General features: G+C 41.0%; 5 protein-coding genes and 1 non-coding gene across 9 annotated transcripts in view; 3 read left to right on the forward strand and 3 right to left on the reverse strand.

Moving 5' to 3' along the window:
* Positions 1-7,601, reverse strand: part of LOC144471886 (solute carrier organic anion transporter family member 3A1-like) — a 71,925-nt gene extending 64,324 nt beyond the window's left edge. For both annotated transcript variants that reach the window (XM_078184467.1, XM_078184465.1), the window contains exon 1: positions 7,339-7,601. The gene's annotated coding sequence lies outside the window, so the exon portion shown is untranslated. The remainder of the gene's footprint in view (positions 1-7,338) is intronic.
* A 1,074-nt stretch (positions 7,602-8,675) lies between these two features.
* Trnap-ugg (transfer RNA proline (anticodon UGG)) lies at positions 8,676-8,747 on the reverse strand. The gene has a single exon. It is a non-coding gene; the product is annotated as a tRNA-Pro (tRNA).
* A 495-nt stretch (positions 8,748-9,242) lies between these two features.
* On the forward strand, positions 9,243-11,016 carry LOC144470746 (transmembrane protein 50A). Its single transcript, XM_078182240.1, has 4 exons — positions 9,243-9,474; positions 9,726-9,832; positions 9,900-10,057; positions 10,131-11,016. Exons 1-4 carry the CDS (start codon positions 9,376-9,378, stop codon positions 10,229-10,231), a joined length of 465 nt encoding a protein of 154 aa, XP_078038366.1. The 5' UTR covers positions 9,243-9,375; the 3' UTR covers positions 10,232-11,016.
* A 237-nt stretch (positions 11,017-11,253) lies between these two features.
* Positions 11,254-16,582, forward strand: Grp170 (hypoxia up-regulated Grp170 co-chaperone protein). Of its 2 annotated transcripts, none has more exons than XM_078182237.1 (9): positions 11,254-11,412; positions 12,063-12,200; positions 12,285-13,245; positions 13,325-13,587; positions 13,665-13,798; positions 13,870-14,108; positions 14,390-14,720; positions 14,804-15,233; positions 15,312-16,582. In XM_078182237.1, exons 2-9 carry the CDS (start codon positions 12,063-12,065, stop codon positions 15,630-15,632), a joined length of 2,817 nt encoding a protein of 938 aa, XP_078038363.1. In that variant the 5' UTR covers positions 11,254-11,412; the 3' UTR covers positions 15,633-16,582. The 2 variants fall into 2 exon arrangements, with proteins under 2 accessions (XP_078038363.1, XP_078038364.1); XM_078182238.1 differs by having other exon boundaries at positions 13,870-14,063.
* A 567-nt stretch (positions 16,583-17,149) lies between these two features.
* LOC144470745 (uncharacterized) lies at positions 17,150-18,435 on the forward strand. Its single transcript, XM_078182239.1, has 5 exons — positions 17,150-17,321; positions 17,400-17,602; positions 17,682-17,805; positions 18,031-18,232; positions 18,295-18,435. The coding sequence occupies exons 1-5, from the start codon at positions 17,271-17,273 to the stop codon at positions 18,333-18,335; spliced, it is 621 nt and encodes a 206-aa protein (XP_078038365.1). The 5' UTR covers positions 17,150-17,270; the 3' UTR covers positions 18,336-18,435.
* Positions 18,261-19,476, reverse strand: Sbat (LSMD1 domain-containing protein Sbat). 2 transcript variants are annotated; one of them, XM_078182241.1, is made up of 3 exons: positions 19,208-19,476; positions 19,009-19,111; positions 18,261-18,740 (listed from the first exon to the last, which is right to left on the reverse strand). In XM_078182241.1, the coding sequence occupies exons 2-3, from the start codon at positions 19,084-19,086 to the stop codon at positions 18,498-18,500; spliced, it is 321 nt and encodes a 106-aa protein (XP_078038367.1). In that variant the 5' UTR covers positions 19,087-19,111; positions 19,208-19,476; the 3' UTR covers positions 18,261-18,497. The 2 variants fall into 2 exon arrangements, with proteins under 2 accessions (XP_078038367.1, XP_078038369.1); XM_078182243.1 differs by having other exon boundaries at positions 19,009-19,125.
* Between the last annotated feature and the right edge of the window lie 2,649 nt (positions 19,477-22,125).

Consider the following 22,125-nt stretch of genomic DNA (forward strand, 5'->3'; position numbering starts at 1 on the left):
TTCGATGGCGAATAATTCGACGGAGGGAAGGAAAGGTGAGGAGGAGGGTGAGCGACGGCAACGGCACAGCGTGTTTCGCTGCATTCGCGTCTGCTGACATAGATACACGGGGGCGCGACCGTGTTTCGTAGTTTTGACGGCTCCACAGACCGAATTCCGTGGACGATACAGAGTATACGAACTTTATAATACGCTCCAATTCTCGGCCTTTTTACACACCGATTTTATCGAGCTTTCCTTTTAGTCCCTTTTAGTCCCCGCCCCCCTCTTTTTAGGCCGAGGAATTACAGGACAAATTTTCCCGCCGCTGGTGTATCCCCAGGGTGAACGCGGTGTCGTATACCGCTGTTTTTATCATTTTATCATTGCCATTTTATATTCGCATGAGATCAATTTTTTACAACGCCGTTGGATGCTTTTCGCATGTTTACTGCGACAGACTTTTTTTTAGTTAAAAGTCGATGCGACTTGGGTCGAGCAAAGTGTCCGCTCGGCTCTCTTAAACTCCCGAAGTTTAATAGAAAATTTTATACGTCGAAGTAAGGATTGCAAGGATGCCGAGGACAAGCTGCAACGCGGCGTTCATTATTCCGATATTTAATTAGAATACTTTGGAGGCGAGATTAAAGAAACAGCAATTGTTCGGCGAAAAATTGTCAAAGCTTCGGCAGCTGTAGCTTCGGTAAATGTTATCATAAAATTATATTATTGGAACGAAATTGAAGCTTGAAGCCTCTACTTTATGACAGAATATTTTAATTTATAGTATCATACTCTTCCATAACCATAGCAATTAAAATTGAAGTGCATGTTCTCGGTACCGAAAAGCTACTGCGCTTTCTATATTAAATTACAGTGGCAATAAGGCGCGAGATTAAATATCTGAATATATGTTCGCAAAGTAGAGACTTCAAGCTTTAATTTCACCTAAAAATCATAATTTTACGATCGCTTTTAACAAAGTTACAGCAGTTCGAAGATCAATTTTACCGTCGACTGTATTTATTTATCGACTGCTTAATTATGCTACATCCTGTCGCGGACGGAAGAAAAATCGCGCGAACAAGATATCGCCTCGCCGGAGGGGGAGGTGGCGGTTGATACGATGCTCGATCCGCCGTCCGTTCGAACGCGCGGAAATCATTCGCAGTTTCCGCGAGTCGAGTAACGTGCGACGTATGGAGGGGGCACTCGGTTGTTCGCGGAATTTCGTCGAAGTGTCCGCAAATCGAGGCCGAGCTCCGGAAACCCGATACACTTCGATCCGGCGTCGTGCATTTTTAATGCCGGTTAATTGTCCGATACAAATCGCGTCGAACTGGTAACAGCTGCCTCTCAACCGTTCGGAAAATTAGCGGGCGGTCGCCGATTTTAGGCGACGCTGGCCACCGGGGATCGTTACGTAGCCGTTTCATACGCCGGCGTCCGGATAATCGATTCACGCGGCGCCGGTCGATACCGAGAAAGCCGTATCGAGAGTAAACGTTCGAAGTTCAACGACTATCGCGCGCGGTTCCACGAATTTCTGCTTTTGTCCGCGATTTTTCGGTGGACGTTCATTTGCATTGTCGTCTCTCTTTTTTCCGCGCGAAGATAAATATTAACGGAGCCGGCAGGATCAGCGGTTTCGAAGAAAATCGGTTCGAAGCGTTTCGGCAGATTTTATAAAGAATTTAGCAGTTTCGAAGCATTTCGGTAGATTTTTTACTTTTATAAAGAATTTTAATTGAATTTAGAATTGGAAGTAAACTTTCGAATTAAAATTTGTCGAGAGACTGTAAAGGAAATTCGACCACGCTGCATATTTTTATATGGATCTTTCGATTTTAAGGCAATTTTTAATTAATTAAAATGAATATTATTTATTGAGCTAGAATAAAAATTTAGCGAGGTTTAAAAATTGATTTAAATGCTGTAATATATTTCAAAAATTATTAAACAGCTGATATCGCCTGAATCATTCTGGTCGATGAAAGAAATCGATTTTAAATGAATTTCTTTTTACAAACTGAAAGTATTATAAAACTATGAAGAAAAGCTTCTCGTTTTAATTATGAACGCAGCTCTAGCATCGCAACTATCAATAATTTACTCTGCGAGCAGCGCGGCGAGAAACGATGACCGGCGCCACGATTGAGAACCGCCGTCGCGCGGGTCCCGGAAACCTATTTGTATTTTGAGAACGAAACGCAATTTGTAACTTCCGCGAACGGCGTCCATAAGTCGGAGGATGCCTTTTCCGCGTGGCCTAATTAGATTTGCCCCGCGCGCGCGCGCGCGCGAGCGCTCGGCACGTTTACGTAGCTCCTGAAATAAATTGAAAAATATCCGGCGCGAGTTCGAATCGGGCTGTCGTCGGTGACCTTTTCCGCTTCGGGGCCCGTTCCATGCCTCGATAACCTAATATTAAACTGTACCACGTGGCACGGGAGAGTCCGCAGAATAATACTAATCGAGTTAGAACAGCGCCGCTATCACTGTCGCGGCACGGCGACTGAAAGTTGTGGAGCGAAGTCTGCGAGACGAGAGGCGGACGAGAAGAGAAGAAAAGATGGGAAGAGAGAAGAGAGACGAAGGGAGAAAAAGAGAAGGTGGAGGACAATTTATGATGTTTTTAACAATGGACGGCTGACCGAGCTCGTCGCCGGCCGACTAATTAAGCCGCAACACCGAGCCGCCGGCCGGTTAATTGGTGCGACGATTAAAAACACCGGACGCTAGGCATCGTCGTTTTGCATAGGACAAGGTCAGAGTCCCGAGGACTCTGTACAGCAATGGTGGAACTCTTGCCTGGCTACTGCTCGATAGCTCTCTCTGCCTGACAGACCGATGCCCGGCGTAAAAATAGTTCGACAGACGACGGGGTTCAAGACCTCGCTTCGCAGATACTGCGCCGGGATGATAACGTTATCCCTCGAATTACGGCACAGCTGTGTTTGCGCGTAAACACGCGGGACGGGCTAACGACACTGACTACGGCGCACTAAGCCCCCATGGCGCGCGCGGTGATCAACGGTGTTTTTTAATTTTACGGCGGGCGCGACGGTGACTGAAACGCGTCGCGAAAATTTCATATCTGACCCCATTCGTTGTTGTCACGACTGCATAAAATCCGCAGTCCAGTTGTCGTATCGATTCATCCTAATCTAATCGCTCTGGGATCGTACAAATAAACTCGAAAGTTATGGTTTTCTAAGCTCAACAAATGTGGTCACGAAACGCGATTGTGATCTTATCTGAAAAGTATGTCTAACAATAGATCTTCGCGCGTTCGATAAGCTACAAATAATTGGAACGAATGAGTCAACTTGGACGAGCATACGAGTTGCTCGAAATCGAACAATACTTTCATCTTTGCGCGCGGAAGAAAGTGAAAGCTTTCTTGGCCGAGCCAAATGAAATTATAACCTTGCGGAAAGGATAAATAAAATCAAAGCAAAACCACATTGAAACCTCTAAACAATTCGGAAATTTGTTTAGTTTTTATATTATTGAAATTTAAATTTGAGAAACTGTTATAAGGGCAACAATTATATACAGTCGAAAAGCTATAAATCAGGAAAATTATTTTAGTTTCACAGTTAAAATAGCATTGATTGTTAAAGATTAACGGTAAAGCTGTAGAATAATAAATATGGCTGCCGAGCGTCGTTTTCCAAAAATGAGGAGACTGAATTTATTTAAATTTTATTTGGATATTATTTAGATATTATATTTAGATTTTATTTAGGTATTATAACATTCATATATTATTTAGATATTATTTAAATACTAATATTATTTAGATATTATTTAAATACTAATATACCATGCTGTACACTAGTGCTTAAATCTCATTTCAATAAATTCCAATAGACAGCTCCCCATAATAAGAAAGACCTCAATATAAAAAATACAAAACTAGTCAAAATGACTCACTAAGTACATACATCGTTAAATGCCCCATCACGTTATCTCCAGTAACCCGTGATTCACCTAAAAAGCGCTCTCCATGGCTTCAAAACTGTTCGCAGGTGAATCACTCTGGATGCCGAACGCTTTCATAAGTGAACGTCAACGCTGAGCGATGATTTCGCGGGTCACCCTGTAGACGCTACGACGGTGCAACCTCTCCGTCCTTCTATTCTTCTTCTATCCCGACTGCACGGAAATTTAAGACGGGACGGGTGCGACAAGAGGAGCCTATCGATGCCGCGGGACGTTTTATTGCCCGAGGAAGGCACTACGGTCCGAAAGAAGAGACCCGGACCACAATAGCTGTCCGTCCCATCTCCGAGCCATAGTATCGTCGGTCTCGAATGATTCAGGTAGGGGTGGAACAGCTGTTACGACCTCCGGTACAGGTTCGGGTCACCTTACCACGGAAAAACTGACCGTTGGACCAAAAACGACGCTCTGTCATACTTGCGAAGAAATTACGAATGAATATTGAATATTATTCTACGGCGAAAGAATAAAGAGCAGTTTGTTTTCGCCATCGAACAGAGATTAGACAGGTCGTGCGACCCTGAGAGATACTAGCAGCCCTCCGCTGGCTCGTGTTTCGGTCAACTCTTTTGTCTTGAAACACGAGAGCAGGCTCTCCGTCGTTTCCACGGCGCAGCGTGTCTCCCATCGCGGGCTCTGCTTACAGGGGGTGGACGCGCAATCGAGACGGGGGTGGAGAAACAAAATCTTCGATACCGACGGCTCTTACGCCTCCCAGTTGTCGCAAAAACTGCTCTATAGCTCTCCTTACAACGTTCGCCAATTTAAAAAGAAAATATATAAAGCTGTGAAATAAAATCTGGATTATTATAAACCCCGAGAGAGGGTCGACATAACTATAGAAAATTGGCTAAAGTCCTAATTAACAATTTTAGTAAGAAAATACGTGTGTCATAGGGTTCGTTAAATAATAATTACGGTAAAAGGACCGGCATGTGGGAAAAGACTCGATGTGGGTCGAAGGTGACCCGATAACGGTCCGCAGCAACGATATTTCCGGTTAGCTGGCCGAGGGTTGAAGTTTCGCCGCCACGAAAATATATGCGGAAATTATGCGATACGGGGAGAGAGCGAATTTTCTCATGTGGGCGAAGTTTGCTGTTTTTTTTTTTTTTATCAATCCCACCCCTATGACCCGGCTCTTTTGTACAAATAATGGGAACGCGGCGGCGCGAACAGCCGACGCGAGTTTATAGAGAATTCCACGGTGAACATGTTCGTCGCGTTTCACGGACCGCGAAGCGTCGATTGCCGGGGACAGCGCCGAAAATATTCGACGGAAAGTCGACATCAATCCGAACGTGTTCGGCTGTTCGAACCACTGTAACACCTGCGATGCGCTGCGCACACCAGTGCAAAAAAAAACGAATTCTTCGAAGCTGGACAAGCAGCTTCGAACAATGCTTCGAATAATAATCGCGAAGAATTTCAAAACCGGTAACACCATAACTGACATTAATCCCTTCGTTTTCATTCCATCGGTCTTCTGCTATTATTAACCCTTTGCACTCGAAGCCATATCGACTGCAAATCTGAAATCATTTTTCTGGCTTCCAGTATTTCCATTTTATGTAACGAAATTCATTCGACGCGTATGAAACTATAGCTGAAAAATCTTGCTTATTGTTATTGCTATTCTGTTCCAACGCGGTTGTGTAAACGAAATTTTACCGTGTAATATTGCGGGGTTGGGAGTGACTCGAAATAAGTAATCAAAATATTATTTTAGTATAATTATTGTCTTAGTAATATTATCTTAATAATTTTAGTATATTTTAATATTTATTTACACGTTCGCGGACGATTTTAAAAAATCATAGGGTCGCCGGAATCCCCAAAGGGTTGTTCTACGGTAAAATTCAGAAGAATTAATAAACCGTCCACTATAATTAATTTCAACTTTCTAGCATCAGTTTCATGCACCTCTTTTAGCGTTGCAACATCGTCCCGGACTCGCGATTGAACATTTTAAATAGAATCTGCTACACGTGGACGTTCACCAGCTATTTGAAACCGAGACACGATTGAATTCGTCCGTTATCAATGCTCGATCGCCTGGGTTAACGCAGGCACGCGATAAATATAAATGTTCCTGCTCCAGCGAGAACACGTTTTATCGGCAAAGAAATTACAGCCGTAGTAGGTTAATCGAATTACAACGATTTTATTGGAACGCGTGGGCCAATTTTGAAAATTGATTTCCATTGCAACATATTCGACCAGAATGATATTGATTACTATATTTCAAAAGAGTTCCACCGTATCATAAATTCTAACTTTCTCCTTCCGGTTCGATGAATTAAATTCCCGTTTTTCAGAATTTCGATGGTCGACCGTCGGCAGGAAAAATGTCAACGCGGTGCTGGCAATCGCGCTTGAATTTTGAAATTCAAGTAATCGCCTCGCGTTTGGACCGGACGAGGCGTCTGTCGGTCTAGCAGTGCCTCGGAGAAACAAAAAAGGCTAGAACCGGAGATAGGGTCGTATCGGCACAGCAGCCGCTGTATCTTATCCCCCGTTGTACGCGTCACACGCGTGGCCCCACGAAAGTGGCTTCCGTCGGCGTTGTTTACCGTCGGTGCGCACGTACCCTGCGTAACAGCCGATAAAAATCCGGGGAAGAAGCTACACACAGAAACGGTCCTCGCGAGCGGGCCGCGATAACAAAAGATTAAAAGACAGCGTGTGCGTGGCCCAGGTGGGGATTTGCCGTCGTCGTCGAGGGTGCTACGGTTCCGCGTGCAACGGAGGAGCCAACGACAGATAACAACCGATAAGGATCTCCCTTCTCAACAGGCGAACCTGTCCCGGGTTCCGACTGCGGGATTACGGAAACTTTCCTCTGACCTATTTACCGATGATGCTGCACGGACACCGCGCGCGTACGCCGGGCCTCGGGCCGATTCGGAGGATGCTTTTTTACCGAGGGAGCCAATCTATTGTTCCGCTTGGCTCCTTATAATTTTAGGCACCAGCCAGTACCCGAAACTCCGCGGAATTCTCTGAGGCCCTAGAGGCCCTTGCAGCACCGTCGTCGCCTGGCGACTCTATCGTTAGGCAGACACCACCGACGGTGGCCGATCGGAATTTCGCAAGTGGCGAGAGAGCAACGCCGATCGTCTATTGTTACGAGACGAGAAAGACGATCGCGAGGAATTTTCGTTCCCGTGGCACGGAAGTGGTTCGGTCAGGGTTCACGGGACTCCGGGCACTTCCCGTGCGGATCGGAACGCAGTGCTTCAGGTGGAGAAAAAGGTGACTCGAAGGTTTCTCGTTTCAAATGTACACTGGGTTTCGGGCCGATCGTCGCGAGGCCTGGACTAATTCGATTAGGAACGGTGAAGGACTCACCGAAAGGACGCAGGAACCACCTCTCGAGACTCCTTTGTATCCAGGGCAGTGAAAAATCCTCGTGACACCGAGATTACCGAGGTTTGCATACATCTAATCACACACATGAAACACTGGCCCCGGGCACTGAACGAATTCCTCGACGCACGCTCGCCACGTACTCTCGCGATCTGACCGGTAGATCGGTGAGAATCACACGAAAATCACATTGATAGCGTTCCGACCGTCAGCTTGCTTCGGTGATCGTAGACCAGCTGTGTTTTTGCCCGACCATTGAGGAACTGGTGCATGCGCGCCGCGGCCGCCCGACCGCCATTTTAAACCTTGCCGAGGAGTAGGGAACGCCGACGGCGGGAGATTCGAAAACTGGTCGCGGGGCACTCTGGGAAACCGAGCCCCGCTCGCTCGACAAAAAGTAATCTGATTAACGCGTTCGCTGCCGTGTCCGTCCGTGTACGGCTCGCGGAATCGTACGCTGGATAAGAATGTCAACGGTGCGTTCATATGGAACCAAATTAACGAATCTGCTCGCACTTTTTATCGGTATGCCAGCTGGTTTTCTGAAAATATATGTGTCACGGGGTGGAATTGAATTTTTCCGACCGACGTGTTCAGTGCGCCAAATTTATTTCAGATCTCTGGATTGTAAGACAGTTGAAAGAGTATTTTATCACTTTAATGAATTAAAATTACTTTAGTGGCATGGTTGCTGTGTATATATTAATATCAAGATTCGAGTATCAATATAATAAATTTTATTGAAAAATATGTCTCACGGTCGGTATATATTTTTGCAAAAAAGAGCTATAGATTCTGTAATTCTGTGATAAAGCTGTGGGTAAAATTTGACTTTAATCACTTGTCTTGACACTCGGTACAGCTGTGTCGTTGTCATTAATTTATTGAAACAGTTTTTGTATGTTAATTGAACTGTGGATTGTTAATATTTGTTATTAATTAGACCATATCTCTGGAAGTGTTTACTCAAAATGTAACAACAGGGAGACTGCTGGAACTTGTATATTCAGTGACAGTGCCCTGGCATAAATTATGAAGTTTGATAAAAACGTAAATGACCTAATTAGGAATACGAATCGAACCATATTTGATTAAATAGCTGTGTTACAATATGCTCGTGTCCTATACAGTCTTGGAAATATTGTATTTTTGATGGTATTGTTCGAATAAAATATACATATGTAAAATAAGTTAACTACTTCTCGGGAAAAAAATAATATTAACTTTGCAAGGATTTATAATAATGATTAGCTGTGGATTCGAGAAACGATCTGCGTACATTTCAAATATAATATAGAATTGAAAGTTTAAAAAAAATCGGGCCTCTCCGGGATTTGAACCCGGGACCTCCTGCACCCAAAGCAGGAATCATACCCCTAGACCAAGAGGCCAGATGTTAGGAACTTTAATAATTCCGTTCATTAAACGCTAAATAATTAAAGTATGTCCATAATTATCAGTTTGCAATCGCGTATACATAATAAATTTTATCCTAAATTATTCGAGTAAAATTAGGCTCGAACGTTTCCGTCTTATGAATTATAATATTATATTTCCAAGTAATATGGCACACGTTGTGTAGTATTTCAATACGGCGTGTACATTCGAATCTTTCGTTAATTATAAATGAACAATGATCTCGAACGACAATGATGAAAAAATAATTTTCATTATTTCCGTCGACAAGGTCGATTACATTGACAACAAATATCATAAGATGGTCATATTACCGATCGAGCAAGAATTAAATAAATGTCACAGACGCGAACGCGATATAGGCATAGACTTGACGCCACGTGGTAATGACACCATGGACTGATTTTCAGCAACGTCGATATTTCAGAGCGTGCGACACGGAACCCCGTACGTTATCCAGTCTACTCTGATACCACGTCCGTGCCACAAGCTCCTAAGTATGGTTTGTGGAATGATATTCGTGGTTGATATGTCTTATTATTTAGGTTAGCTGTCTAATCGAAAAACTTAGTATTCAGCGAATTTTATCGGTGACATCAAGAAATGACGTCCTTCGTGGAATATTTTCAAACGTTATCATGCGTATGGTTCGAAATAGGCAATAGACGCAATATACTTGCGTCTATGCTGGCCGGAACATTGGTAAACACCGAAGTTTGCTTTGAACGTGACACTGACACTTTTTTTAATATAATTTTTATTCAGCAATTGTTATTAGTTCGTCGCAATGGCGAACAGTCTCGATCGAGACGTAAATCTCTATGGTCAAACTTTCATTCGAAACAAATGTTTGTCAGAATGTCTTCTTTTATGCAACAAGTTTTTTATAATATTAAATTAGAGCGACGTAATATATATCACCTCACTAAACTTCCACTTTTTTATGATTTCAGTTTTTCGTAGGATGGTGGTTTATCATTGATGCGAACGCCAAGTATCCGAGTGAAATATCAACAGCGTATCATCTGTGTGGAGTATTTGGGACCCTTTCTCTTCTCATGTAAACCTATTGCTGTTGCTTGCGCATTTAATTTGGCTGCAATGTAATCATTTGTTTTGTAACTTAGGGTCAATTCTGTGACGAATGCGCAGATAGGGGGAGGATTGTACGAAGGAGTTTTGGGAAATACAGGAGCAAGAGGTTGGGTGTTCGTCGGGTTTGTTATGGGATTCAGTGCTGTGATCGCGGCCAGCTGGATTCTGTTCGCTGATTTCGTTGCTCAAGGTTGGATATATATTATTTCAGAATTATTTTTAACAGCTATGACCATTAGATGCTACCAACAGTATTATTTCAGGCGCCGAACACCATTGGCCAGGCGTAGGCTTGTTCTTACAAAACGTATTTATCTTCCTGGGATCCCTGACGTATAAATTCGGAAGAGCCGAAGAATTATAAAGATACTCAATATTTGTGCATTGCAAACGTTTCTACCTTTTTGCACAGAATCTCCTAGTTCTAACGGACTTTCCCGGAAGGTACTTAAAACTACGGAGAAACTAATTATAAACACTGCATTGCATATGAACAGATTTGGTTCATGAAGTCCTCTGTTTTACTTTATACAGGGTGTCACAGTATTTATGGCGCAACACGAAGGAGAGTGATTTTATGCGATGAGCTAAGCGTAATTGTATAATAATATATAGAATAAAATTTATTTATAAAAGACCTTACTTTCGAGGAAATTCCTTGTTCAACAGCTCGTACGCTGCCGAGATTATTTCAATTTGATTTTCTCGAGAATAAAGCCTTGTATGAAAAAGTTTTGTTCTATATTTTCGATTTACTCTTTCCCAGATAATCGCCCGCTTCCCGTTTGCACCACGAATACTGTGACACCGTGTATATTACTCATAGGGAAGTAGTTATTGAGATGCTTACTTATATTATCTATAAAGAATAATTTAACATCTAACTAATCATAATTTATAATAAAACACAAACGTTGTAATGTCCATGTGAAAGTAGATCAGAGAATAATGGACGAAAAAAATTCATTTGGATCATTTTTTTTTATAGTCGATAAAAGACTTACATTTTAAGAAAACATTACAAGCGTGATGTCTCTCGAACAATTACTGTTAAAACATACAATAAATTTTTGCATTTATTGGTACGACCGTGTGAGCGAAGACAATTGTACTCTGATTTTTAAATAAATTCTGGTTTTCTTTATTCGCCTTACCGTCTCTCTCTCTCTCTCTCTCCCTCTCTCTCTCTCCTTTTTCAATCGTTTTGCGAAATTGCTCGGAAATTTGTTTCGTAAATTTCGAAACGTTTTGAAATATACCACTTTACGATGGTGGGGGGTGAAATATGACCGGGTATTGGTTTTGATTTGCCAACGCGGACCAATATGAGCGGTTTCTTCCATCTTATTTTACCAATCGCATTGTGCCACACAAACATATGTCTCGTGTCCCGTGTTCGGTTTGACGAAACGTTTGCAGGCGAGCGCATTGTGTTTTTTCTTACGTTGGAATAAGATTGAAACGTGCGTTTGTACCCGTGCCCGATGGTTTAAGAACAGTTCGTAACTCTTTTGTCCGATTGCTTTGTTTCGCACAGCACAAAAAGTGAGTGCCGCCGAAAGCTATTTAATACCGTTTATTCGTGATTCGTACGTTCGGTGCTCCCCGGCTACTATAACCAAGTTTGACAAGTCCTATGCAAAACCCCACGCGATTGAAATATCACTCGCGGTGTCTTTACGATTAGTTTACACCAATAAAAAACCCATCCGCGAACGTTTCTCTTCTTCGTCACTTGCGAATCGTTAATTGTACTTGCATCTTTTATTCATTGTGCTGTCCGGTTTAAAAATTCGCACGGACGCCTAATGCTTTTCTTTCTGTAACGATTTCCGCAGATTTGCCAATGGAATCTAACGATATTTCTGAATATTTCATAAATTTCTGCGGTAATTCTAATTAACAAGGAATCTTCGAAGTTTGTACTCATTGTTCGGGAAAGTACGATGAAGGATGATATAAAATCTGCCTCCCAATCCTCTTTTCTTTCATATTAATCGTGATCGTCTTCTTACAAACGCATTTTATCTTATTTTAATGTACGTTTATGTTATCAGTTTCGTATTGTTAACGTTGATATTATATTATATATGTTTATGACAATCGTTTGTTCTTGTTAAACGTGGAGAATAATTATGATTTTACACGTCCAAATATGGTAAAAATTCTCATCATATGTTTCCCTTTAATTTTAGATGAACCTAAACGAAAGAAGGATGTCTATCGTGTGGACATTATTGATTGCTGCTGCAATTTTTATCGATACCACTAATGGGGTCGCTGTTATGAGTATCGACATTGGTAGTGAATCAATGAAAGTTGCTGTTGTATCTGTAAGTAAATCAATTCTTCTAAGGTAGTCGTAAGTTTTCATAATAACAAAGCTTATTGGTAATTGTAAACGGCATTAATTACAGCCTGGTGTTCCTATGGAAATAGCTCTTAATAAAGAATCAAAGAGGAAAACACCCGTTACAATTGCTTTCCGAAATGGGGAAAGAAGTTTTGGGGAAGATGCTCAAGTAGTAGGAATTAGGTCACCTCAAAGTAGCTTTTCATACATATTAGATCTTGTAGGGAAGTCGATAGATAATCCGATGGTTGAGCTTTACTTGAAAAGATTCCCTTACTATGATATCATTTCCGATGAGGAACGAAACACGATCGCGTTTAGGCTTAACGAAAACACTACTTATACGCCCGAGGAGCTGCTTGCACAAATTTTACACAAGGGGAAGGAGTTGGCGGAGAATTCGGCTCGTCAGAAAATTAGCGAGGCGGTGATAACTGTTCCAGGATTTTTCAATCAGATCGAAAGAAGGGCTCTCGCACAAGCTGCAGAACTAGCAGGGATCAAGGTGTTGCAACTTATCAATGATTACACCGCCGTCGCGCTGAATTACGGAATATTCCGAAGCAAAGAAATAACCACTACTGCTCACTACGTGATGTTTTACGATATGGGAGCGAGCAGTACTACCGCGACGCTCGTCAGTTATCAAAATATAAAAACAAAGGAGAAGGGATTCGCTGAAACTAATTCTCATGTCGGCATTTTGGGTGTCGGTTACGATCGTACTTTGGGCGGGCTGGAAGTTCAACTTAGATTACGGGATTACCTGGCTAAAGAATTTGATGCTTTAAACAAAACGTCGAATTTAGCGTCTACTAATCCGAAAGCTATGGCTAAACTTTTTAAAGAAGCCGGTCGCGTTAAAAACGTGTTGAGCGCGAATACTGAACACTATGCCCAGATCGAAGGTCTCATAGACGAGCACGACTTCAGGCTCAAAGTAACCAGAGAAAAGTTGGAGCAGCTTTGCGCCGATTTATTCGAGCGAGTCGCTGATCCTGTTAAGATGGCTTTGCAAACATCAGGTATCCCATTTTTGCTGTTGATCCGTTGCTTGCAAACTGTTGTATGTTCTTTCTGAATTCACGTTTTTCTTTCTGTTAGGTTTAACGCTGGACGTCGTATCTCAAGTAGTATTAGTTGGTGCAGGTACTAGAATGCCAAAGATACAGGAACAATTGAGTCAGTATTTAACAGTAGAATTATCAAAGAACATAAACACCGATGAGGCAGCCGCAATGGGAGCAGTGTACAAAGCTGCTGATCTTAGTAAAGGCTTCAAAGTGAAGAAGTTTGTTACCAAAGATGCAGTACTCTTTCCTATACAAATAATGTTTGATAGAACTGTTGATAACAAAGTAAAACAAGTAAGCCAAGTTCTAGCAACGTTCTCAAACTTCGTAAAAAAAATAAGTTACAAATGTTACAAATACGCTGCTTTCAGATTAAAAAATCATTGTTCGGTAAAATGAATCCTTACCCGCAAAAGAAAATAATCACCTTTAACAAGTTCACGGACAATTTCCAGTTTGATGTTAATTACGCCGAACTAGACTATTTGCCGTCTCATGAAGTAGCGTAAGTATCATCGTCGTTTATCGTTAACAATCTCGAATTTCTTTCTTAAAGCAATGCTCTTTCTATTTCAGTGTTGTTGGCAACCTACATCTATCCACCATAATGTTGTCTGGAGTAGCCGATGCTTTAGACAAACACGCTAAGGAAGGTGCAGAAAATAAAGGAATTAAAGCTCACTTTGCTATGGACGATAGTGGGATTCTTAATTTGGTGAATGTAGAACTAGTATCCGAAAAAGCAGGTTCAGCGCCCAATGAAGAAGAGGGTACTTTCTCAATACTTGTCTCAACTATTAGTAAACTTTTTACAGGTTTGTGCTGAATGCTTTGCAAAAAATGATGCTCTAATTTCATTACCATGACTATAAAACAATTCGTATCAAGTTATTACTACTTCTTTATGTTTCGTAGCACGAATTGTATTTTCTGTTCTGGAAATGACTGGTGAAGAACAACTGAAACGTATAAAATATTGAACCATTTCTTGCAAGCATTTCTAAATACAATAATACTACTATGTTTTTCTGTTACCCTTGGATTGCATGTTGAACAAATGTAAATGCGTGAGATGAATATGATTTATAAATTTCAGGTTCGGAGGATGATGATAAAGATAAGGAAAAAGAGAAGGATAAGGACAAGGATAAAGACAAAGAGGCGAAGCCGGAGGAACCGTTGAAGGAAGACGTGAAACCCGTTCACGAAGAACCAGAATACCCGGAGGTACCAAAAGAAACGGAAGACAAAATGAAGAAAAAGAATGAGACCACGGGCGCGGAGGATAAAACGGCGAACAAAACTGAGAAGGTGGAGAAGGAGAAGAAATCTACGATTGTAACGATCAAGGAACCCATCAAAACTGAAGAAATCAGATTGGGACCGCAGACATTATCCGGCGAAAAGCTCTCCGAATCACGTGAAAAGTACAGTAATATATGTGATATTATATAGAACACAATTTTTCCTGCGTGACAATTATTACATCGTGAATATTGTTCGATTTCAGATTACATCGTTTAGATGAATACGATTTCGAAAAGACAAGACGCGAGACAGCATTAAATAATTTAGAAACGTTTATAATCGATGCGCAGCAGCAGTTAGCATCTGAGGAATATACGGTCGCTGCCACACCTCAGGAAATAGAGACCATATTGATGGCCTGTTCAGAAATATCCGACTGGTTGTACGAAGACGGATTCACTGCGTCTGCGGAAGTGTTTGAAGACAAACTAGCCGCGCTTCAGAATTTAACCAAGGATTTGTACGAGCGTGTTTACGAACACAGGGAACGTCCAGAAGTATTAAAACGCATGAAATCTATATTGAATGCCAGCGTAGGGTTTTTGAACAAAACGCGCAATTTAGTCGAAACGAGTGATATCTTTACTCCCATCGAGATCGAAACGTTAGATAAAGTAATCAACGAGACTCAGGTCAGTTATTCGCATTAAAAGATCACGATATATAATCGCGGCGTAACTGTTTTTTTATATGGAATATTTTTGTTACAGGAATATTTTGATAATGTTGTTAAATCTTACGAGGAGACAGCACCGCACGAACCCGTGAAGTACAAAGTTCGCGAGATCGCGAATAAATTAGCGGTGCTCGATAGAGAAGTGAAGTATCTTCTGAACAAGGCGAAGATATGGAGACCGAAACAAGAGGCTGCGACGAATCAGACGGAAAGCTCAAACGGAAACACCACAGACACAAAGAAAGAACCGACAATAGAGATAGAGACGCCGGAGACCACGGTGCCAGACAATGAAGAGGCTTCATCGAGTAACGATGAAAGTTCCGCCAAGGACGAGGCGCACGAAGAACTTTAAAGAGACGAAATTTATTTAAAACTGTGTGACTTTTTATTATTAACCGATTTTGCTTCGGTTAATAAGTTAGGCAATTTATTGTGTTGTAGAGCAAGTTTACGAGATGCATTTAAAGAACTTTAAATTAAATTCACAGAAATTGTATTATCGTCGCTGAATGAATATCGAGGCATTGCTCTATAGAATTAAATACGTTTGTATACAGGTTCTATGAAACCAAGTTCGTTCATTCTTCATACGGCAAGGAAATGAATTCGATATCTCGCGGAGTATTAATTAGAAATGAAAAGATACGAAAACCGACCACATCGTTATTTATAATGGATTTTGTGCTTTAGGTGCCAAGCAATTACAGGCTAATCCATATAACAAGTTTCGGATCAAACGGTACTGTATTTTACAGCAAGGAAATTTCTTATTCGAGTCATTATTTACAAATGACGTAAAACATAATACTTGGTCGGGCTTCATTGATTACGAATACGATATTTAATTGTGATACTTCTTGATACTATATTCTTAGACATATTGTACGCTATAGCTTAAAACTGATTTTTTACAAACTCCTAGAAACGAGCATCATAATTACATACGTATTAACGAGGCGAATGTCTTTGTCAATAACAATATAATGTTTTATTCTATATTGTTTCTCACATTCCTGATCGATCGATTCTCGCTGCAAGACGCCTAACTTTTACAATACGTACGCTTCACTGTACCGGTAATGCAATTCATTTCAGAGCATGATGATTGTATTTCGAATTTTATAACTGTTTAATGTGTATACTATTTAATGTGCGGTACTAAGCGAGGTAAAATTCAGTTTTAATAATGTTCAGAAATTCGACAATTTCGATTCGAACCATTCCAATGGATATGCATGTAATTCAAAGTCCTCGATTATGTTATTTATTCAATTTTGGGTGAATAAAGCAGTGTGTAAACTATTGATGAAGTAAATACTAACATAAATCAGTGCAATGTTTTTGGATTATGCAATTGCAAGGAACGCATAATACACCTTTTTATCTTACGAAGGTCTTCCCGAAGCTAGATACAATTTTTGATCCGATAGAAGAAATTTATTTCTGGATGCTTATTTATTCTACACGATTATTTAAGGCAGTAGTATTATTAATTATGTACAAAATCGTATATACATACATATTATTAAGGAAATAGATATTTATATATTTGTACACGTTATTGGGATACTTTACTTTTCAGCAAGTATTTGTATTCAAATTATTAGTGAATATCGGTCCAGTTAAAAAGAAAAGTTTAAAGTTGAAGAAAACTTTGATATCACCTTCAATTTAATAAACGATCATTGTACTATATATTTGGTATTTACAATAACTATAATAAATTTATAAAACATATTTCTCCTAAGTTCTCAATACTTTTTTTTTTTATACGAACAGAGACATGCTGTTCGGTATGTACTTTTAAATATAAAGTTTAACAATAAGGACGCGGTCACGTGAGCATTGAATTTTCTCACGTGACGCGGTGCTAGACCGGATTTGGTTTAGGGTTAGGATGAAACGTGGGGTTAGAATACCTGCAATAAACAAATCTTAGCGTGCGTTACATCGTATATCAGAATTGCTTTATTTACAAAATTGCGTTACAATGTTGCGCCATGTTGTTCGCACATTGTTGAAAAGGGTTACTCCTGCGATGGTAAATATTTTCTTGTTAAAGTATTTCTTGTTAAGAATGTAGCTTTTAAAATGAATGTTTTTTTTTTTAAATGTGCAGTACGCCACAAGTTTCCTATTTGAGAATCAATTGGAAAGTAAACGGCCGACTGCCAATGACAAATTAAATCTCCAACCTGCAGACATTACAAAATTAACCGTCGAATATATGATACAACAGTCGATAGCCGATTCTATGGACAATGCAACTAAAACATTAAGTGTTGCATACATGGCAGTAATGAGGGTTAGCAGCGAATACAAGTTTGTATTTTATTTTCACAGTCATTTCAGGATAACAACAACAACAACGTTCACGGCAATGATTCATGTTATTTTTCAGGACTTTGTTAAGTAGACTGATTTCTTTATTAAGAGACACTCTGGAGTATAATGTTAATGACGAACACTGGGATCTGGTAGTGGAGACAAGGTCAGAAGTACAGACTGCAAAAGAGAAATTAGATGTAAGAGCGAACAGACTGACAAAGGAAGATTTCCAACATAGAAATTCAGTGAATGAAGTTCAAATTGTTCTCTGAAATTTTAATTATATCTCAAGAATTCATTTTAGATCCTTTGAAAAGTGAATTGAAACAATGCTCTACATACGTCCAATTTTTATAATTTTCTGAATTTCAGGATGCGATTTCTGATATTATCATTAATAATATGATATAATTTCTCTTCAGAAATTAACAATATACATTCAATATGTACAAAGACTGGCAGTAGCGGCTTCTGATCTCAGTTATCTTTCTGGAATGGAAAATGCGTACTCCCTTCTTTCTGGACAAGTTGAAAATATTGCAAAAAGTGTACAACAAGAAATTGATTACATTGCTACACTGGAGAAAGAGTACAGCATTATACAAGAGAAATGTATTAGGAGTGGTAAGTAAAATACCGTGATTGGTCTATATGAAGTCACTGATACATCAATTTTATTTTTTCAGAAAGCGAAAAGGACACCGACGAGTCTTACAAAGTACCATGACCAAAAGATCTCTCCGTTTGCTCAACATTTAGAACTTAACGATTTACATACTATTAATCTAATGTAATAAAATTACTTACGACAGAAAGATATCGGAAACGAGAGAATCATTATTTGAAGAACATTAAATTATGTACAGATCATGAAATAGATTCCAAGTGCTCAAGCATCTATGTGTATCGATATAATATGTCTACCAGGGATCATTGCCAGACCGAGGGTTCTGGCTTCCGTGTGATCCTCGGATAGAAATTCAGTACAAGATCCTAATATCACGTTGGCGTCGCGATCGGTACACAAGAACACCCCTATCAAGACCCGACCGTCCGTCATTTTTATCCGTAAGTTCCTATTCAGCCATCCACGTAGTTTCTGCCTCGCAGGAGAATCCTTTGTACTAATGGCCTGGCACAATTGTATAAACAATTACACTAATCTTGTTTACGCTCTTAAAGCTAATGATAAATATAATATTGTTTCAGCGTCGTTGTATTTCATTATAGCAAAGGGACCGTTTTTACACAAAACGGTTTTCTAAACGTTTCGCGATAAGTTACAGTTCAGAGGTTAGAAAAGCTTGCCAATAATACTATTCCAACAAGATATCGAACCACGGTTACGAAAACACAAATATTTACAGTAGATAAAAAATGAACAATTTCATAAGAATTACCTCTCCATTTTCGTGAACGCAATCTTCGTTAGCTACAATGTGGGAAATATTGTCCCACTTTCCTTGTCCCTCTTTCATGATCGTGTTATCGAAGATTCAAGTACTGAATAGAAACAACTTATATAAATGGTCTAACTATTGATACACGGTGCAAAAGAATTTTCCAAACGATTTCCATCGTTCCTTTCGTATAGCTTACTTTTTATTTTGTTATCACCGACGTCGCTGAATTGAAGCTTTTCCGATCTCAGCTGTACTCTGAGTGCCAAGAGATTATTTGGTACAGCGAAAACAACAATTATTACCCAACGAATAATGATTTCTGACGATCATGCAAAAGAGCCATCAAAGGCCTCTCTCGTTAACGATCCGCTGTAATAATATTCTATTTGACAATCTTATAGTACAATGTGTAATTCACTTTGTTTACAGTTTTACAGAAGGTATCTTCGATGTCTCAACTAGCGGCTGAACGTCGGAACTAAACCGACTCGACCGGTTCGTTTCTACCATGACAACAGGTGGCTCGAAAGGTGCAATTTTATTCACACGGTTTCACGGCTAGATGGCTATACTTTGTCTTGTACCAGCGACACGGTCATCTTTGTCTCTTCAACGAGCTGACAAACGCGCTTCGTCTTCGCAGGTAAAGTTAATTTGAAATATCTGCATTTTACCGCAGTATATTCAATCTTTTCTATTCCAAAATTGATCCTTGATGTTCACAAATATAACGAAGCCAAAGGCGGGCTTAATTTACAGGTTATTCAAGCAACGCTTCGAAGGTATTTTCTAACACGTAATTGGGCTAATCCAGTGACAAAGATGTCGCGCCTCAACCCCAAAGCAACAGAGCAGTAAATGGGAGTAATTTATGTTACTTTATAAGCATGAAAAGATGTGCGTATTTATTACGATTTTTGTCACAATTTCTACTATAAGTTGACTGCTTTTTAACAAGAAATCTTCTTTCAGTTATTTCATTGGGATGGCAGTGTTAATACGTACAAATGATATTCAACTAATCTACAACTACACACGGTGTCCAGGATATCCCAGACTACACACAAAATATTAAATACTCGCCCCATATAATTGCAATACCCACAACTCGATGAAAGAAGACCGAGAACAGATCCGATCAAGAACGATTTAGAAAATTCTCATACCTCCTCCGGGCCAAGAGTTTTTCCCGTTGATCGCCGATAAACATCATAAGCGTTCGCCTCGCGAGTTTCGTGGCACCGTAGGAGAGCTCGTAGAATGGAAATGACCCGCGGTGTAAGGTTACAAAGAGAGGGGTGGGGGGCTAAAAAATGGCGTCGGTCCAACTGCTCTCGCCGGTCCAGATTGTGATCTTCGCCCGGGGGACGAGAAAAAGTAAGAATGCCGTAATCTCGGTTCAAACATCTGTGAGGAAGAGTCCTCCGGCAGGGGCGGGGCGGGAAGGGGTTGCAACACGTTGCTAAGAATTTGTTTCAGCTCGCGGTGAGAAGCGGCGCGGTGTAATTTTTATACACGGTCTTGTAACTCCGTGTGTGTCTCTCCGCGCACGTTACAGAGTTTTATTAATTGCGCTATCCGCGGGGGCTTGCTCGTTGAAACTTTAATTTCTCCCACGTTCCCCCTCTCCCTTGGCCCCCCCTACCTCTCTCACCGTTCGACCAGTTTACACGAGCGTCGAATTAAACCGTCGCTTATTTCAGGAAATTAACTTGGAAGCCGAACGGTTTCCCGCCGCGATATTAATCGGGCACAAAATTTACCGGATTTATCAGAGGGAATTATTAATTGGTGTTACCGCGAGCAATTGAACTTTCATTAATAAAATATCTACGGGTTCGATTCGCCCGATACGGGCCCACGGATTTGTAATCGCGGAGGAACCGATTATTGAAAACGCCGCGCGCGCTCGCGCCGGCCGCTCTCTTCCCGTGTCGCTCGTCTGTCCAACGGCACGTTGACGATAGCCGATTGCCGATGCTCTCTCGTTCCGATCGCTCGCTTCTTCGGAGGTAATCGGGGGCCAGAGAGGGATCAGGTTTGATGATGAAGGGAATGTTTTGGGAATCGGATTCGACTGCGGTAAATTTGATGTAAAATTGTTCTTTAGCTTGTGAACGAGAACAGAGACAATCCGACGAAAGAATGCGATCATACTTGCATTGTATAATTACGATTATAACGTTATTTATTAATTTATATAATTACAGCAGACTATAAATACACTATCTCCTCTTCCGTAATTGTCCATTTTTCTCCACAAATTGAAGGACAATTCTCAGAGTCTTTCTATCTCGTAAAATGCTACAGTTAAATTTGAACAAAATAAATGAACAGTAATTAATAATAATAAAATAATAGGTAAAATGCGAAGCGTAGGATCGGATTTAACTTGGCATTATTAATACAAAATCCTCGCAGCGAAACACTGTATGTAAAATCGACGTTCCGTCCCTTCGCTTCGTCTTCTCCATTGTCAATCGAAAAATCGCTTACGCACGGCCGCGAGCCTAAATGATCCCGAACGCGACGCTCCCGACAATCATCACCGTGTCACTTAAAACAACTCGATGCCGTGTCTCTCGCGACCACCGAAATCACAAAACCGTCACCGCAACGCGACTCGCCGCGTTCCCCGTTTACGACAAAGCGGCGCGATTCTTACAATACGCCGCGGACAGCGAAAAACACGTTGACTGTTCGGTGACAGGCAATTATGCCGGCCGATATTGCGCGCCAGGCCCGGGTGTATCGCCGGAAACATATTGCATTATTTATCGGCGGACAATGGGCACCGGGGGCGCGCGCGCGCGCGAGTCGGCCCCTCCTCTCGTTCGGATTCCCGGCGGTCCAATACTTTCCGGGCCACCCCGTGCATAGAAGCAGCTTTTCAAACGCACCATAATAGCTTCAATATGTTTACCGCATTAACAATACACAATGCGATGGCACGGCGAGCGGCGGCGGATGGGGAGAGGGGGGTGAGGGGGTGAGGGGTGGGTATGGTTGCAGGGATGCTCGTTCTCCAACTAATAATCAACGAAACCGCAACGGCAACGAGTTCTCGAGCGTCATCAAAATCCGAATTACACCGGAACAATCGGTCGCGCGCGG

Source organism: Augochlora pura, chromosome 6 (assembly GCF_028453695.1).
Source record: "Augochlora pura isolate Apur16 chromosome 6, APUR_v2.2.1, whole genome shotgun sequence".
In the NCBI taxonomy this organism is placed as follows: Eukaryota; Metazoa; Arthropoda; class Insecta; order Hymenoptera; family Halictidae; genus Augochlora; species Augochlora pura.

What these genes read in the sequence shown, in the direction of transcription:
- Grp170 (XM_078182237.1), top strand. Translation starts at nt 12,063, where the DNA reads ATGAACCTAAACGAAAGAAGGATGTCTATCGTGTGGACATTATTGATT. An exon ending in TTGCCGTCTCATGAAGTAGC is followed by an intron (nt 13,799 to 13,869) that starts GTAAGTATCATC and finishes TTTCTATTTCAG; the next exon opens with TGTTGTTGGCAACCTACATC. An exon ending in CTCTCCGAATCACGTGAAAA is followed by an intron (nt 14,721 to 14,803) that starts GTACAGTAATAT and finishes GTTCGATTTCAG; the next exon opens with ATTACATCGTTTAGATGAAT.
- LOC144470746 (XM_078182240.1), top strand. Translation starts at nt 9,376, where the DNA reads ATGACGTCCTTCGTGGAATATTTTCAAACGTTATCATGCGTATGGTTC. An exon ending in GGGACCCTTTCTCTTCTCAT is followed by an intron (nt 9,833 to 9,899) that starts GTAAACCTATTG and finishes TTTGTAACTTAG; the next exon opens with GGTCAATTCTGTGACGAATG. An exon ending in CGCTGATTTCGTTGCTCAAG is followed by an intron (nt 10,058 to 10,130) that starts GTTGGATATATA and finishes GTATTATTTCAG; the next exon opens with GCGCCGAACACCATTGGCCA.
- Sbat (XM_078182241.1), bottom strand. Translation starts at nt 19,086, where the DNA reads ATGAAAGAGGGACAAGGAAAGTGGGACAATATTTCCCACATTGTAGCT. An exon ending in GCGTTCACGAAAATGGAGAG is followed by an intron (nt 18,741 to 19,008) that starts GTAATTCTTATG and finishes CAATTGTGCCAG; the next exon opens with GCCATTAGTACAAAGGATTC.
- LOC144470745 (XM_078182239.1), top strand. Translation starts at nt 17,271, where the DNA reads ATGTTGCGCCATGTTGTTCGCACATTGTTGAAAAGGGTTACTCCTGCG. An exon ending in AAAGGGTTACTCCTGCGATG is followed by an intron (nt 17,322 to 17,399) that starts GTAAATATTTTC and finishes TTAAATGTGCAG; the next exon opens with TACGCCACAAGTTTCCTATT. An exon ending in CTGCAAAAGAGAAATTAGAT is followed by an intron (nt 17,806 to 18,030) that starts GTAAGAGCGAAC and finishes ATTTCTCTTCAG; the next exon opens with AAATTAACAATATACATTCA.